Source organism: Haliotis rubra, unplaced genomic scaffold (genome assembly GCF_003918875.1).
Source record: "Haliotis rubra isolate DU_JTF1 unplaced genomic scaffold, ASM391887v1 Scf204, whole genome shotgun sequence".
NCBI classification, from domain to species: domain Eukaryota; kingdom Metazoa; phylum Mollusca; class Gastropoda; order Lepetellida; family Haliotidae; genus Haliotis; species Haliotis rubra.
The window spans coordinates 46,139-61,243 of NW_025766048.1; the positions used below are offsets into that span (position 1 = coordinate 46,139).

The window sequence follows — 15,105 nt, forward strand, 5'->3', positions numbered from 1 at the left end:
ATGCAACTAAAACGTTTTACCTGGTGCGTTGAGAGCATCGCACTCTAGTTCTGACCCTTTACACGAAACCCACGCATTCTTCGCTTGACAGGCAGGGGAGTCAAAAGGGTCACACACACCTGGAATATATAGAAGGTCGTTCTCCATAAACCGAACTGGTATTGTATGAACGTGTGCACATGCACATATGATGAGTTCTATTTTGGGGTGGTATAGATTCCGTACATCGACGCTCAATCAAACTTTCATCAAATGGCTTGAAGTGAGTTATTCAGTCCTCAGCTGATAGTAATGTAGATTTGATGATCATAGTAACTTAGAGCGATTTCAATAGTTGTATTTATCATTGTGCGAACATGAGATTTGCAGCGACGATAAGCGGATCCTGGTGCATCTAAGGGACGAAATATATATTCTTAAAGACCACAGGATAGTTCCTTGCGTGATCAGGACTATTGAATCCTAGAAGGGACATTGTTGCGTTGTCGCCCTGACAAAAACAAACAAAAAGTGGCAAAATTTGCGACAATACAACCACGCGACTAGCCATTTGTCCCTGTTTGAAGAATATTTTCAATTCAACCATAGGGCGACTATGCGACATAATGACAGGTTACAAATATGTCGCATTGTCGATTCGTCGCCCTAACTAAGTTGTGTAAAATAACATCTGCGACAACTCGACAATGCGACAACGGGATAATGTCCCTTCTAGGATTCCATACAGGACTGTTTCATTTACGCAATATCACGGTCACCAATTTGAACCACTGATTGGGTACCACTGATTGGGTTACACTGATTGATCCACTTAGCCTTGACACATTTCCTCATTTCCAAAACAAGCAACTGCATATCAATACGGATGAAATCAATGTGATTTCTATTGTATACCTGGGTGAGTAATGTCGGTTGTCCGTGAAGGGAGATTACCACTGTCTGCAGTCCACACGCAGTTCGGGTCACCAAGCTCTTGACCGTTGGTCATACCGTCACCATCAGAATCTAAACGGCACAAATCTTGTGTCCACTTAAACAGAATAAAAAACATTGTGAACAAACAGAAACAGAAACATAACCTGCATATCATCTGTGTGTACAGACCCCCACCGTCAGCTAAAAATAAACTTTCAGCCTCCAAATTTCAAGATGACTTTGAAAATTTTGTTCAACTTCAGAGCAGCAAAACAGGTGAAATTACCATTCTCGGTGACATGAATATCCATTTCGATGACCCATTAAAACCTGACAGAGAAAAAATTGTCACATTCCTGGACTCAATTGGACTTGTCCAAATTGTGCCAGCGCCAACCCACAAATGTGGACATATTCTAGACTGGGTAATCGTCAGAGACACAAACAAAGAACTTATTCAAAAAGTGACTGTTGAAGACCTACAAATGTCAGACCACTTCCCTGTGTTTCTCTCTTTCAACAAGGAAAGACCAACAAGACAGAAAATAACGAAAACATGTCGAAACTTTCGCAATATGGACATTGACAAGCTTAAAACAGATATTGGGAACTCTCCTCTCTACAAGGTGAAACCGAAGACTGCCACAGAACTTGCAGATCTATACAACAGAGTTCTATCAGAGCTTCTAGACAAACACGCCCCTCTTAGAACCAAGATTATATCTGTGAAACCAAGCTCACCATGGTACACAGACGATATAAAACTGGAAAAAACCAACAGGAGGAAGCTAGAAAAGCAATGGCAAAGAACAGGCTTCGAAATACACCGCCAGATGTACGTTTCACAGAGGAACAAGGTGAATTGTTCCATCAGACAGGCTAAGACCGAGTACCTTAACACTAAGGTGCTGGATGCAGAGGCCAACTCTAAACAGCTCCATCGACTCGTCTCCAAACTGTGTAACAAATCCAGTGATACCAATCTGCCCGAGGACCAATCTCCTCAAGAAGCTGCTGCGAACTTTGCACAATACTTCAGAGAGAAGATCGAGAGAATTCACAGCAAGCTAGTAACTTCGGCTTCAACGCTAGATGACAACACATCCACTCCAGGTGACCAGTGTGACGAGTCAACTTCAGCTACCTCGGGCTATTTTGATGAAATACAACCTTTCTCAACCGATGAAATCGAAAAGATCATTAAGCTTCTGCCAGACAAGAGTTGTGAGCTCGATCCTATACCAACTCAATTTGTGAAATCATGCCTGGAGGTTTTAGTACTTCCAATAACCAACATCATCAATCTCTCAATATCATCAGGCGAGTTCCCTAAAACTTTTAAACAAGCTCTGGTGAGACCCCTTCTGAAGAAAAGTAACCTGGACAATAATACTCTGAACAACTACAGACCTGTATCTAATCTTCCGTTCGTCTCGAAGGTGTTAGAAGGCTGTTTGTACCCGCCTCTCTGAACATCTGAAGAAACACAAGCTGCTTGACAAACATCAATCTGCATATCGACCAAACCATTCCACTGAAACAGCACTCATAAAAGTCACCAATGACATTCTAACAGAAGCAGACAAAGGAAATGTATCAGCACTGGTTCTTCTAGATCTTTCGGCAGCCTTCGACACTATTGACCATCACATGTTGTTGTCAAGAATGGAAAGTGACCTGAAAGTCAGGGGTACTGCTCTTTCATGGTTCCAATCTTACCTATCAGATCGATCTCAAGTGGTTAAGATTGAGAGCAAAACATCATGTCCCACAGATCTCAGGAGTGGCGTCCCACAAGGTTCCGTGCTAGGACCAGTGCTGTTCTCTGTGTACACTACACCACTGGGAAGAATAGCAGACAAGCACAAAGTCAACCAACATCAATATGCAGATGACAATCAAATCTATTCTTCATTCCCTACCACAGAAGCCCTGCCATCGTTGGACACCCTTTCTGATTCCTGCAATGACATTCAGACATGGATGACTAAAAACCTACTGAAACTTAATGAAAGCAAAACAGAATTCCTGCTTATTGGGTCGAAAACAACACTTTCCAAACTTGACAAGCCATCTCTCCAAATAGGGAATACTGCCATAACTCCAACCCGAAGGTCAAGAATCTAGGGTTATTCTCGATGAAAGTCTGAAAATGGACAAGCAGATCTCCAACATCATTAGCACGGCCCATATGCATCTCAGGAACATTGGAAGACTCCGCAACTATCTGAGTGCTGATGCTACTTCAAAACTTGTCCTATCTCTGGTCATGTCCCGAGCAGATTACTGCAACAGCCTCCTCACCAACGTCAACAAAGATCAGCTACGTCGCCTTCAAGCCCTCCAAAACACTGCTGCAAGAATCATTACAAAGTCTAAAGTCTTCGATCACATTACTCCAATTCTAAATGATTTACACTGGCTACCAATCACCGGAAGAATTGACTACAAAACTATTGTAATGACGTACAAGTGTCTCAACGGAATGGCCCCTGACTACCTCGCAGAGTTACTGCCCCTGTATCAGCCCTCACGCTCACTGAGATCACAAAACCAAATGCTAGTGACAGTGCCTAACATCAAAACCAACTTTGGCAAAAGGTCGTTTCGCTTTCAATGCAGCAATGAAATGGAACGCACTACCGCTTGAACTCAAAACCAGCGAGTCACTAACATCTTTTAAGACTGGCCTCAAAACATTTCTTTTCAAGTGTCAATTTCCATCTTAAGCGCACAGAGCATTTATTAGTGAATGATGCGCTATATAAATGCAATTATTATTATTATTATTAAACAGAAACGTCAAGGTACATTTTGCGACTCATGGTCACGAGACGATTAAAGTTTTCTCAAACACAGAGCCCTGGTCTTAAAATGTGTAACCACATAAGGATATGAATAGTTTGCTGAAACGTTGTAAACATATGACACATATGTCTTAAACTGTGTTGAGAAATAAGGATATGAATATTTTGCTGAAAAGTTTGAAACATAGGGCGCATCTGTTTTAATATGTGTTACGAAATGAGGGCATAAACATTTTGCTCAGACGGTTTAAGGGACGGTGGGGTAGTCAAGTGGTTAAGGCGTTCACTCGTCACGTCGAAGACCCGGGTTCGAGTCCCCACATGGGTACAATGTGTGAAGCCCATTTCTGGTATTCCCCCACCGTGATATTGCTGTAATATTGCTAAAAGCGCCATGGAACTAAACTCACTCACTCGAATCCCATCACGGATATGGAGATATTATGACAACTGTCTCACAAAATAGATAAATATTAAATATATATACCATGTGACCTTGAGAAGCGAAATCTTTGCCAAAGTCGTTTCGGTTTCCTCCACCAAGAGCGTTGATGTGACCCACGCCATGCCAGTAGAAGTTGGCCCGACAGGGATGAGGGACCCGTTCGCCATTTGGAAGGCGCTTCCGGTATTCTCCATAACCCGACACAGCACCCGCCCCTAGTAGCAGCAGGAAAATTGTCAGTGCCCTGCGGAAACACGAGTGTGGCATTTTATCGGTAGGCAAAATAAGTATATAGCTTGTAAACAATTAGCCTCTGGTATAGAACCAGTATGTTATTATATTATATTGAAGTAAAAGAGATAAAGGATAGAGGATCGCATCTATCTTTGAGAACGACTTAACGGTTTCAATGATAGTTGTGTTGTACATCACGTAAACCCTGGCGCCCAAACGCTCCATATTCAATAAGATGGGTTCATGAAAATCGGGCACTTCGAGGTTTTCCATCCTTTGTCTGGTATAAAGAGTGCCTTAAAGATACAGATTAAAGTCAACTTTAAATGGCAAAACAGTACATGATTTTTCTAAAAAATGGCAGGCTATATGTCTGGTGATTTGCAGGATGAGAGTCTTATGTCGACTATGGAACCTCTAATGTCAGACTGGTGATGTTGCGAGGAGGAAAGGTCGTGGACGACCTATGAAGACCAAACCTTGACCAAATGATTATACGGTGTGCCTTACAGGATCGCTTTAAACCAGCATCCGAGATAAAGGCTGAGCTCAGGACAGCCACACAAGTACAGGTTTGTGACCGAACAGTACGAAACAGGCTCAAAGCAGCAGGTGTGAAAAGTAACGACCCGTTGTCAGCATTAGAATGACGCAGCAACATCAGCAACGGAGACAGGAATGGGTCCGGTGGCATGGTGTAAGACAGCTACGTCATTGGCGTTACATCATGTTCAGTGATTGTCCAGATTGAATGGACTATGCAGATGTCAGGGTACTGGTTTGGCGACGCCGAAATGAAAGGTATCAGCATAGCACCACCAAACAGCATGACAGATACGGTAGTTGGTCAGGCATGGTATGGGGCGGGATCACCTACAATAACAGAACCGAACTCATTGCTATTGTGGAGCTCATTCGTATTGTGAACGTTTGACAGGAGTGCGATACCGCGATGAAGTCCTCCGTCCTGTGGTAGAACCGTTTGCAAGGAGAACAGGGCGGTGGTTTAAGCTCCAGCAGAAAGCAGAACAATGCTCGTCCCCACACGGTTCAGGTATCAGCTGATTGTCTAAGGAACAGTAACACAGTGTTGCCTTGGCCGGCTCAAAGTCTGGACATAAACCCTATTGGACATTTATGGGATGTGCTAAGTCGAAGGGTTCGTGAGGTTCCGCCACGAAATTTAGATGATCTTTTCAGTGTTTCTAGCACGAGTAACGTGGTATCCCAGTATGCCCAGACGTTGCCAGACAGTTGCGCGAGCACGTGGAGGGGGACATACTCGATACTGACTCCCTTTATTTAAACTGAAAACAATGACTCAAGTCTGTTATGTTAGTCTGTTATGTTAGATGTGATCCCTTATCTTTCTTACATGTGTGTGCCTGAGGACCCCATCCCTCTCTCTCTCTGTGCGTGCGTGCGTGCGTGTGTGCGCAAGGTGTCACTCTCTGTGAACTAAAAGGACAACAGATGAATATCATATTACTGCGTTGCCTGGTCGAACACGACTTGCTACACATGTAAAAAAAAAAACGTTGCGAAATATGTACAGAGCATGGCGAAATACATACGCCGTGAAACATCGCCACGGCGCACCCCTTTCATTTGTCTGTGACGCTTTCACTTGAAGGGTAACAGAAGGCTTTCAAAACTCAGTACAGCCCAACTAAGACGCACTCTAACGTCTCTTTGTAAATCGAGCGATTGCAAACATTAAACCAAGTCAGGGTTGTACTGGTAATGTCAGTTCAAACAAAGTGCCATACCATTGGCTTTAGTATGCTTGTTCATAACTATATACGGAGTCACAGACAGACCTTGATGAACTCAAATAATGTTTGCAAAAGGTGCATGGTGTCTTTGCTCACTTCGTTACTACTATAAGATATTCAAACACTTGACATACAGGGTAGAACAAGCAGTTCATGTGTGGGTCGTATTAGAATTAAGCATTCCTTCAGTTAAATTTGTTTTCTGTTGTTTTTTTAGTTTGGGGTTTGCTGTTTAACGTCGCATCTGCCATTAAATTTACTACTAGTTTGCGTCTTGTAAATGATCAGGTAAACTGGTGGGTGATATAATAAACAAATCGATTCTGACCTCGTAAATCGTTAAGTCGCCTGTTATGGCCAGCACAGATTGCTCAATGATTAAAATGCAATTTGTTTCGGTTGGTTGATGATTTTCGCCACAAAGTCTAGATGTACTCAGCAAAGATGGTTCGGGTGATCCTGGAACTGTCAGGCTTGTTAAGGACTGCATTAGCGCAGGGTCCTTATCCCGCTTACACGCATTCCGGACTGCCTACGGGACTTCTCCCAGGAAATGCCGTTCAGTCCAATCAGACTCCGAAACACAGGGGCTTTCTGCACTGCCAAGAGTGTCAGAGTGTCTGTGTTCCTAGCAACAACACCGTGAACTCTAACAATGTCACTCAACAGATTTGGAGGCAACAAACCTAAGGCACCAAGAGCAATAGGGAGAACGTGCAAAGGTAAGATTTCGAAAGCGAGCTCCGGATACTTTGCCATGTTTGTCCAGAATTTTATTGGTCATAGGCGTCAAAAGGGAGAGAACAAAATCAGTATTATATATAATTTCATTACTTTTATAAAACAAACCTCCTTTCCAAGTTAACTGACGTAAGATGACGTTTAGGATGCATCGAGCCAAACGGGGCGGTGGGGTAGCCTAATGGTTAAAGCGTTGGCTCGTCACGCCGAAGACCCGGGTTCGAATCCCCACACGCCGTGATGTTGCTGGAATATTGCTAAAAGCGGCGTAAAACTAAACCCAGTCAGTCAGTCAGTCGAGCCAACAGGATATGCCAATGTCATTGGAGAATAGATGCAGTCGTGAGTAAGAAGCATAATTTTGTATTCAATGCGCTGTTTGATTGGTAACGAGCGGGGGGATTGCAAGGTTGCAAAGATGTGGTTTGAGCATCTCGGAGGCGTAATGAGTCACGCAGCCTCTCTGAAGTTGAGATAGTAGGGTTGTTGGGATATTGTAGCGGAGATCGTTACAGTGGTCCAGCCATGATGTAGCCAGAGTTTTCAACAAAAGCTTGACAACTGAGCTTTCACTGATGCTGTGAATCTGGACGAAAATGATGCTCTTGGGAGTTGATGTACGTGTTGTTCCATCGACATGTTACTCTTCCGCATAACACCTAGATTTCTGGCCCAGGGTGATGACACATTTCTGACACAGGCAGGGGATGGCACATTTCTGGCACAGGCAGGTGATGGCACATTTCTGGTACAGACAAGTGATGGCACATTTCTGGTACAGGCAGGTGATGACACATTTCTGGCACAGGCAGGTGATGACACATTTCTGGTACAGGAAGGTGATGACACATTTCTGGTACAGGCAGGTGATGGCACATTTCTGACACAGGCAGGTGATGGCACATTTCTGACACAGGCAAGTGATGGCTCATTTCTGGCACAAGCAGGTGATGGCAAATTTCTGACAAAGGGAGGTGCTGACAGTAGTATAAACAATGGGGGTACGGGACCAGCCTATATAAGGCAAGGAATCAATAAGTATACATTCCTAACTCATATTAATTTATAAATCCATAACACAACTACTTTTCATCTCCCCTGTAAAAAGTAGCCACAGTCTTACTAAAAGACTATGTGGTACGGGACCAGCCTATATAAGGCAAGGAATCAATAAGTAACTATTCCTAACTCATATTAATTTATAAATCCATAACACAACTACTTTTCATCTCCCCTGTAAAAAGTAGCCACAGTCTTACTAAAAGACTATGTGGTACGGGACCAGCCCATATAAGGCAAGGAATCAATAAGTATACATTCCTAACTCATATTTATTTATAAACCCATAACACAACTACTTTTTATCTCCCCTGTAAAAAGTATCCATAGTCTTACTCGAAAGAGTAAGACTATGGCTACTTTTACAGTGATGATAAAAAGTAACCATAGTCTTACTCCTCTAAAGAGTAAGACTATGGTGTATGGGGTCATCCTATATAAAAGGCAAGCAATCAATAAGTATCTATTCCTGAATTTGTAAACCCATAAGATCACATCAATTTAAAATATTGACTTCAGCAAAACAATTTAACGTGTATCTTCTATGATGTCTTTGGTTTTCGTAATAAATGCTTGTTGGGCTTGTTGTATCCCTTGGTTTATGTAAAAAAAATTCTCGTTCTCGCCGATAGCAGAACTTTTTTGATAAAACTTTGATTGAATCTCTCTTTCATTTTTTTATATTTTTCAAGTTCACATAGGATCAAACGAAACTCTTCCTCTGAGATTTTATTATCATTGAGTGCGGTGGAAATATGGTCTTCTATCGTGTTTAACTTTGCTTCAGCAAGAATTCTAAATTCATCGTGTTTCTTAGCTTTACGTTTCAATTTGCGAGATACAAATTTAAACACTGACCCAGCTATTCCTGTCACTACAGCTGTTATTTCAAGGCCTAACACCACTGGTGCGGCTACGATGGTGGTCAACAATCCAACTCCTACTGCTCCTAATCCCATGCTAGTTGTCATAAGAGTGGTATCAGCCCAATCCATGTAGTTTAAAGCTCTATTGTATTTTTTGTGTAGCGATGCCGAATATCACGGTCTTGTTCTAGCTGACGTTTTATTTCACATATCTGTTTAAGTCGAAACCCTTCTACACTTCCCTTTATATTTCCTTCTTCATTTATGGCTGGGTATAGCCCCATTTTATGAGTTTATAATATATTTTATAAAAAAAAAATTAATTATATGTCATTTAATTTTTGATTAATATATTTGAGGCTTATAAGGTTTAGATTATTGTACAGGTAAATGGGTGAGACATTAATAGGTATGTTTTCGTCTAAAATACTAACCCCATCTATGCTTATTAATGGTTTATAACCTTGTCTTATATGATTCAGCAACGTTTATTCTCGTGTCTTTTAAACCAAATTATTCTCAGGCCGTCTAAAAGTATTCTTGGACTGGACATCTCTGCGAGATATACGTCTATAACTAGCGTGGTGTGTGATTTCATACCATAATTTGAATCTGAAAAAAAATCACGTTGGTAATCGTAAATGCTGCGAATGAATAAACTGGCATTCAAGCCGACTGGAGCTAACATGTTACCAGTGTGCCCTGGTATTCGTAATACTTGAACAGTATTTTCTTTGAAGGGATTAAAGGACGTGAGAAGAATCCCGTTGTCTGTAATTTTGGAAATGAAATCATTTTGATTAAAAAAGATGTAAGGTGAGGTTAGTGTTATTTTAATTAACCATCCAAGCTCTGAAAAATCTGTTAGTGGCATTCGTTCGTATACGTCGTCTGTATAGTATAGTAGGTACGGGGTGTCTTCCTCACCAGGTAAATTGAACCGCTTTGTGTCTCCTAGATCACCGAGTGTTACATTGGGGTGATGACTTACCATTGTTTATATAACTGTTATAAAATAGTTTCCAATTGATTTTCTGATAATTTCTCAGGCGTTAACTTCAATTCCATAAAATGTATGTTCTCGGATAGAAAATACTGGCTAGAGATATAGTGTCTTCAACGTTAACGGTGACACCCTGCAGACTGGTGTGTGAATCGTCTCCCACCCGCACGTAAATAGAGCAAACGCGATACTGGTGTTTTTTAACCCACTGGAGTTTGATTCTCTTCACGATCTCAATCTCACTCTGCGTTGATTGACCTAGGTAGACTTGGATGAACAGCGTGGAATTCTCCTGTAGATTTGGAAGATGTTGAGCATGCCGTCGAATTCAGACACCAACTTCAATACCGCGTTTTTCTCCCCGGGTTTAACCGATAGCATGTGGGCTGACATAGTCAAGAGTGGGCTGATGATTACACTGCGTCTCTCTGATGGGACGTAAGCCACGATTAGGGTTCCGCTGTTAACGACTTTGTTTAGTAAGTGGTCTTTGTTTTCCGTGAATACGTATTGGGAACTTAGTGTGATGTTGAGAAACCAGTTGATTCGAGATGGTAACATCATCCACTTGTTATCGTTAGTGAGCATTAGATAGTACGGTTTGTTTTGATCAACGTTCGTTCTGTCAAAGTCTTCTAAATCGAACAATTTACCACCGAACGATGGGTATACTCTCCATTCATCCTCGGCGTTGCGAAATATATCGTATCGAGTGTTGCTGGCAGATCTTGATGTGTCTAGGTTAAAAGTACTACCAGATCCACCGACGACGGGAACTTCAACTCGTTTGTAAATGCTGTTTAAAAGCTTAAAAGCGTGTATTTTACCATCTATTCCTCAGTCATCAAACCCCCTAGTATCACCTAGGTCTGATAATCCTACATTACTGCATCTTTTTACTCGCATTCCTGGGCCTTGATTGCTAGCCATTATTGTATATGTAGTGTTATGCTGAGGTATCCTATATTTATATTATTATTTTTTGTATCTAAAATTGATGTTTTTAATTCAGAAATATTACCATTTATCAATTTTTTATACTGTCGTGATGAAAATGACTCGGTGCGTCCGTCATTGTATTTTTCTGTTTTAACCGGGACAGCCCTCGACAACGTGGAAGGACGTTCACTTTGTACATTATCTGTTGTGCTAAGCTGATCGAGATGAACGCATAGCTCGCGGTATGGAACTAGATCTGGTAACTTCGTACCAGTAACGGTAATCTTAGGGTTTATTTCTTCTGGTGACAGCCCTAGTATCTTCGCCAACGGTCGACCGAATCTCAATTTGTTTGGACTGTTGTTAATCAACACCACTGTTCCGTTTGAGTCATTTATTTTGAGTTCAGCTCCTAAGGGTTTGAAAACTTCATCATTTAGAGAACACACGCTGTAGTATCCATATGTTATTTTATGTAGGAATCCACCAAAGAACACCTTATTATTATTGCTGTTGATGTTTGTCCATCGCGGGTAGTAGGTTATATCACATAGTGCTATTTCGAGTTGACCAGACGTGTTATCAATAGCGTGCATAAGTTGAACGGCCTCACCGCTCGTTACACCCGGAAGCGTAATGTACATATTTATATATTATATAATAATATGTATAAACCTGAAGTACGTTACCCAAAAACCGACAACATAAAGGCTTATGACTTCACACACATGAAAATAGTGGTTGACACGGCTGGTTCGTACTTCAAAACCCAGTTTATAGACGTGTTTAAAAATTATAGGTTTTCAGTCACTAATGTTAAAACCGTTCACGATTGGTTTCACAACCCCACGCAGTTCTGGCAGAATCAATTCAATTTTGCCGTGTGGTGTGCGACAACTGGATGTGGTTTGACATTGACAGACACTAGGCGTAATGAGCTAAGTAAATCCGTTTTCACTTTTCACGTGTATTACCAGGTAAGGCGTATCCTCAAAGAAATCAGCGCCCCGGTCCCACAGGACAAGGCATGGGATGCAGTAAACAATCCGTAAGATCGACGTGCGTATGAACGGATTTGTAATGAATTCGAACTAGACCCAAAGACGGATTGGCGTTTGACGGACCCGAACCTTGGGTTGGGTATCCCTATCGTTCACAACATGCCCCTCGTGGAGGCCATCAAAAAGCTAAAAGAATGGGGTGGTAAAACATATGCGAATGCTTACGTCACGAGTAACGAGTGGAGAGATGACCTCATGTCTTTCGACGGCAGCAAGGATTACCGAGTATGGAGGTTCGAGCAGGGTCCGAATGACTGGAAAATATTTATGCTGGACACGTCGAAGGGTTTTACTCGTGCTGGTGTTATCAGATTGAACGATTCGATTCGACCGTACGTGTGGGCTATTCTAGGGTCTCAATCACAGACACGTTCTAATATTATAGGTAAGGGAACGGCTTACAATTCTCAAAACAGTTCGTGGCTAATATTGAGGATGCTAAAGCATCACCAGTAGATTGACCTAGTGCTATAAAACGATATCAGGATGCGTTGCAATTAGCCAGGTCAAAAGTCGACTACGTGTTCGGTGTTGGATTGTACATGGCTCCGAGTGATATGCGTCTGAGAATCAATAAAATAACAGGCTACAACAATGAAATAATCATCGCCACAGCCGACCAAAAATTGGGTGTTAACGCCGACATCAATGTCTCCCATGTACCACCACCCACGCATACTGGTGAAACGGGTATAGTGGCATCACCCCCAGAGTCTAGGGTTCAGTCCACACCACCACAACCCCAACCACCACACGTACAGGTGTCTAATCAGCAGCACATCGATCCGTAAAACAGCGCTGGTGGTTGTTGGGATCGCGGTTGGCTTGGGTTTCATCTGGTTAAAAATTCCTTAGCAGCCACGTACACCAACCCGGCAATGGCGACGATGAACGCCCACAGGTTTTGACTGAGCCACGTGACTGTTTTCGAGAGAGTGCTAAGCAACCACGAGACGATGCTACCCAGGATACCTGGCAGGTCTTCGGCGGCTTTACCGGCGAGTTTAGCCAGGGCTTCCCCTAGTGATTTCAGATGTTTTTTTATCCAGTCTCTGATGTCACCACCACTCGGTGGTTTTGGTGGTGTTGGTGTGATGAAGCCAAATGCTGTAAGAACGCTGGCAATGGTGATGCCTTGCTCTCGGAACAATATTCTGATCCTTTCAGCCAACGTGATATCCTCGTTCAGTACTCGATCGATGGTTTCCCGCATTCGGATGATCTGAGATCGAAGCTGTTCTCGATTCGAGGAAGCGGATTCCAATCGGGTCTGTCTCTCATCTTGTAAATTACGTAGTCGTTCTGTGATACGACGCTTCATATCATCGTCTTCAGTTTCGGTGAGTTTGGTTTTTTCACTTGCGATGTGCTCGTCGAGTTCGTTCAGTTTACCCATGTTGTTCACGAGTTCTCCACGTACATGTTTCAAGGCTTCATCTAAGCCGTACAGTTCCCTCATTGGAAATTTAAAACCAGGCAATGGTTTGTCCCAGTACGTGCCCAACAGTTTTTTCGATGCTGTCTGACGCTTCTTTTGCACCACCATAATCATGCATGTTTAGTTTATTACGGATAAATTCGGTAACATGGCGACTGGCTAGCGTTGACAAGGCAAGTGGTTTTCTAGTGCACGTGTTCATGATATCAACCTCCGGGTTATCCTTAAGGCGTAGAATGCCCTTATCATCTATGGTAAACTTCGAATACTCTTTGTACTGAGGCTCGACGTAGTTTCTATCGCGTTTTAATCCATCGTAATAATCGTCTACTGTTGTTTTCAGTAGTTGGCTGCTCTATGATGAGCTAGTAAACGAAGTGTCTTCATCGTAATCAACATCAGCAGAGGCCATAGATCCAAAATCATCCATCGGAATATCGTCCATCTTTTTGAAATTATATTATATTAATATAATATTGGTCATATGTCATATGGTGGAAAACTAAATCCTTTTCGAAGATTAAGAGAACCACTAGGCGTCAAAGCCGTGTGTCAGTCGGTGACTATTACAAACAACCCCAGCAAGATAGACCAGAACCAAGTACTGTTGGTTAGATTCCCCAACTTGGGGGAGAACGACGTCATAGTACCAGCTACGGTACGATTGGCATCACGTTAAAATTAGACAACGACAAACGTGAGCTAGTGAATAATGTGGGCCGTGCTATAGTCAAGAGGACTTCCATAAAAATTAGTGGTAACGAGGTGCTTAGCATAGACGACAGCGATGTATATTACTGTTACACAGACCTATGGAAAAGTGATGGAGAACGCGCCAACGACGTGTACTAGGGAATCAGTAAATCGACTAGGTTACGTATCGGGTACGCCTTCACACAAGACGAGACAGCTAAACTATCGAATAGTGAAAAAGCGATCGCCGAAGCGTATGGAAACAGGTTCTGTATCCCGCTAGACTTTGAGTTGCTAACGGGGCACGCACCATTTTACCAAGCCGCATTAGGTGACAGGTTTGAATATGAACTCACGTTCAATGATTACAGCAAAGTCGTGTATACACCGAACGGTGAAGAGGGTAGTTACGAGATCGATAACATCTCGTTGGAGTTCGACATGGTGACTAATACTGATCTCGCCCGGCAGATTCGAAATCAGTACTCTGGGAAAATGACCATCCTGTACGATAGGATACTACGACATAGAATGATATTACGTGACAAGAGCGACACGGTATGGAATATCAACATGAACGTGCCGGCGCGATCGATGAAAGGTATATTAATCATACCCGTGGAGGAATACGATCCATTCGAAAGAGACAGCGAGAAATGTTTCAACCCAGGGATCACCAAAGTGGAAGTGACCATAGAGGGAGTACCTAATCAGCTATTTAGCCATGGAATGAAGGCATATCAGCAGTGGGATGAAGCTACCGGCTATCAAACGAAACTCAATAGTCAACAACGTAGTCAATGACCTGGATCTATCCTCCGTGCATATCGGGGATTACCTAACCACAAAGTACGCGTTATGGTTGGATATGAGATCGACAGATGACGACACTCTTCACGGTAGTGGTCGTCGCATCGACAACGGAAGCGAGGGTATAACCATTCAAATAATGAAGAAGGCTCAACCAACTGGTAAATTAAAATTATATTTATATGTAATTATGGACGCGCAACTTAATATAGAGAATGGGAGATTTGTGCAAGCCATCTATTAATTTACCACGAGATTCGCACTGCGCCATAATATGTGGGCAGACGGGTTGTGGTAAGACAGTTTTCGTACTGGATTT

General features: G+C 42.5%; 1 protein-coding gene across 1 annotated transcript in view; it reads right to left on the reverse strand.

Moving 5' to 3' along the window:
• Nucleotides 1-15,105, reverse strand: part of LOC124275932 (DBH-like monooxygenase protein 1 homolog) — a 51,528-nt gene that overhangs the window by 28,980 nt on the left and 7,443 nt on the right. Inside the window, exons 2-4 of the mRNA XM_046711634.1 lie at nucleotides 4,210-4,411; nucleotides 895-1,030; nucleotides 21-119 (exon numbers count right to left, since the gene is read on the reverse strand). Coding sequence (XP_046567590.1) covers nucleotides 21-119; nucleotides 895-1,030; nucleotides 4,210-4,411 — 437 coding nt within the window. The remainder of the gene's footprint in view (nucleotides 1-20; nucleotides 120-894; nucleotides 1,031-4,209; nucleotides 4,412-15,105) is intronic.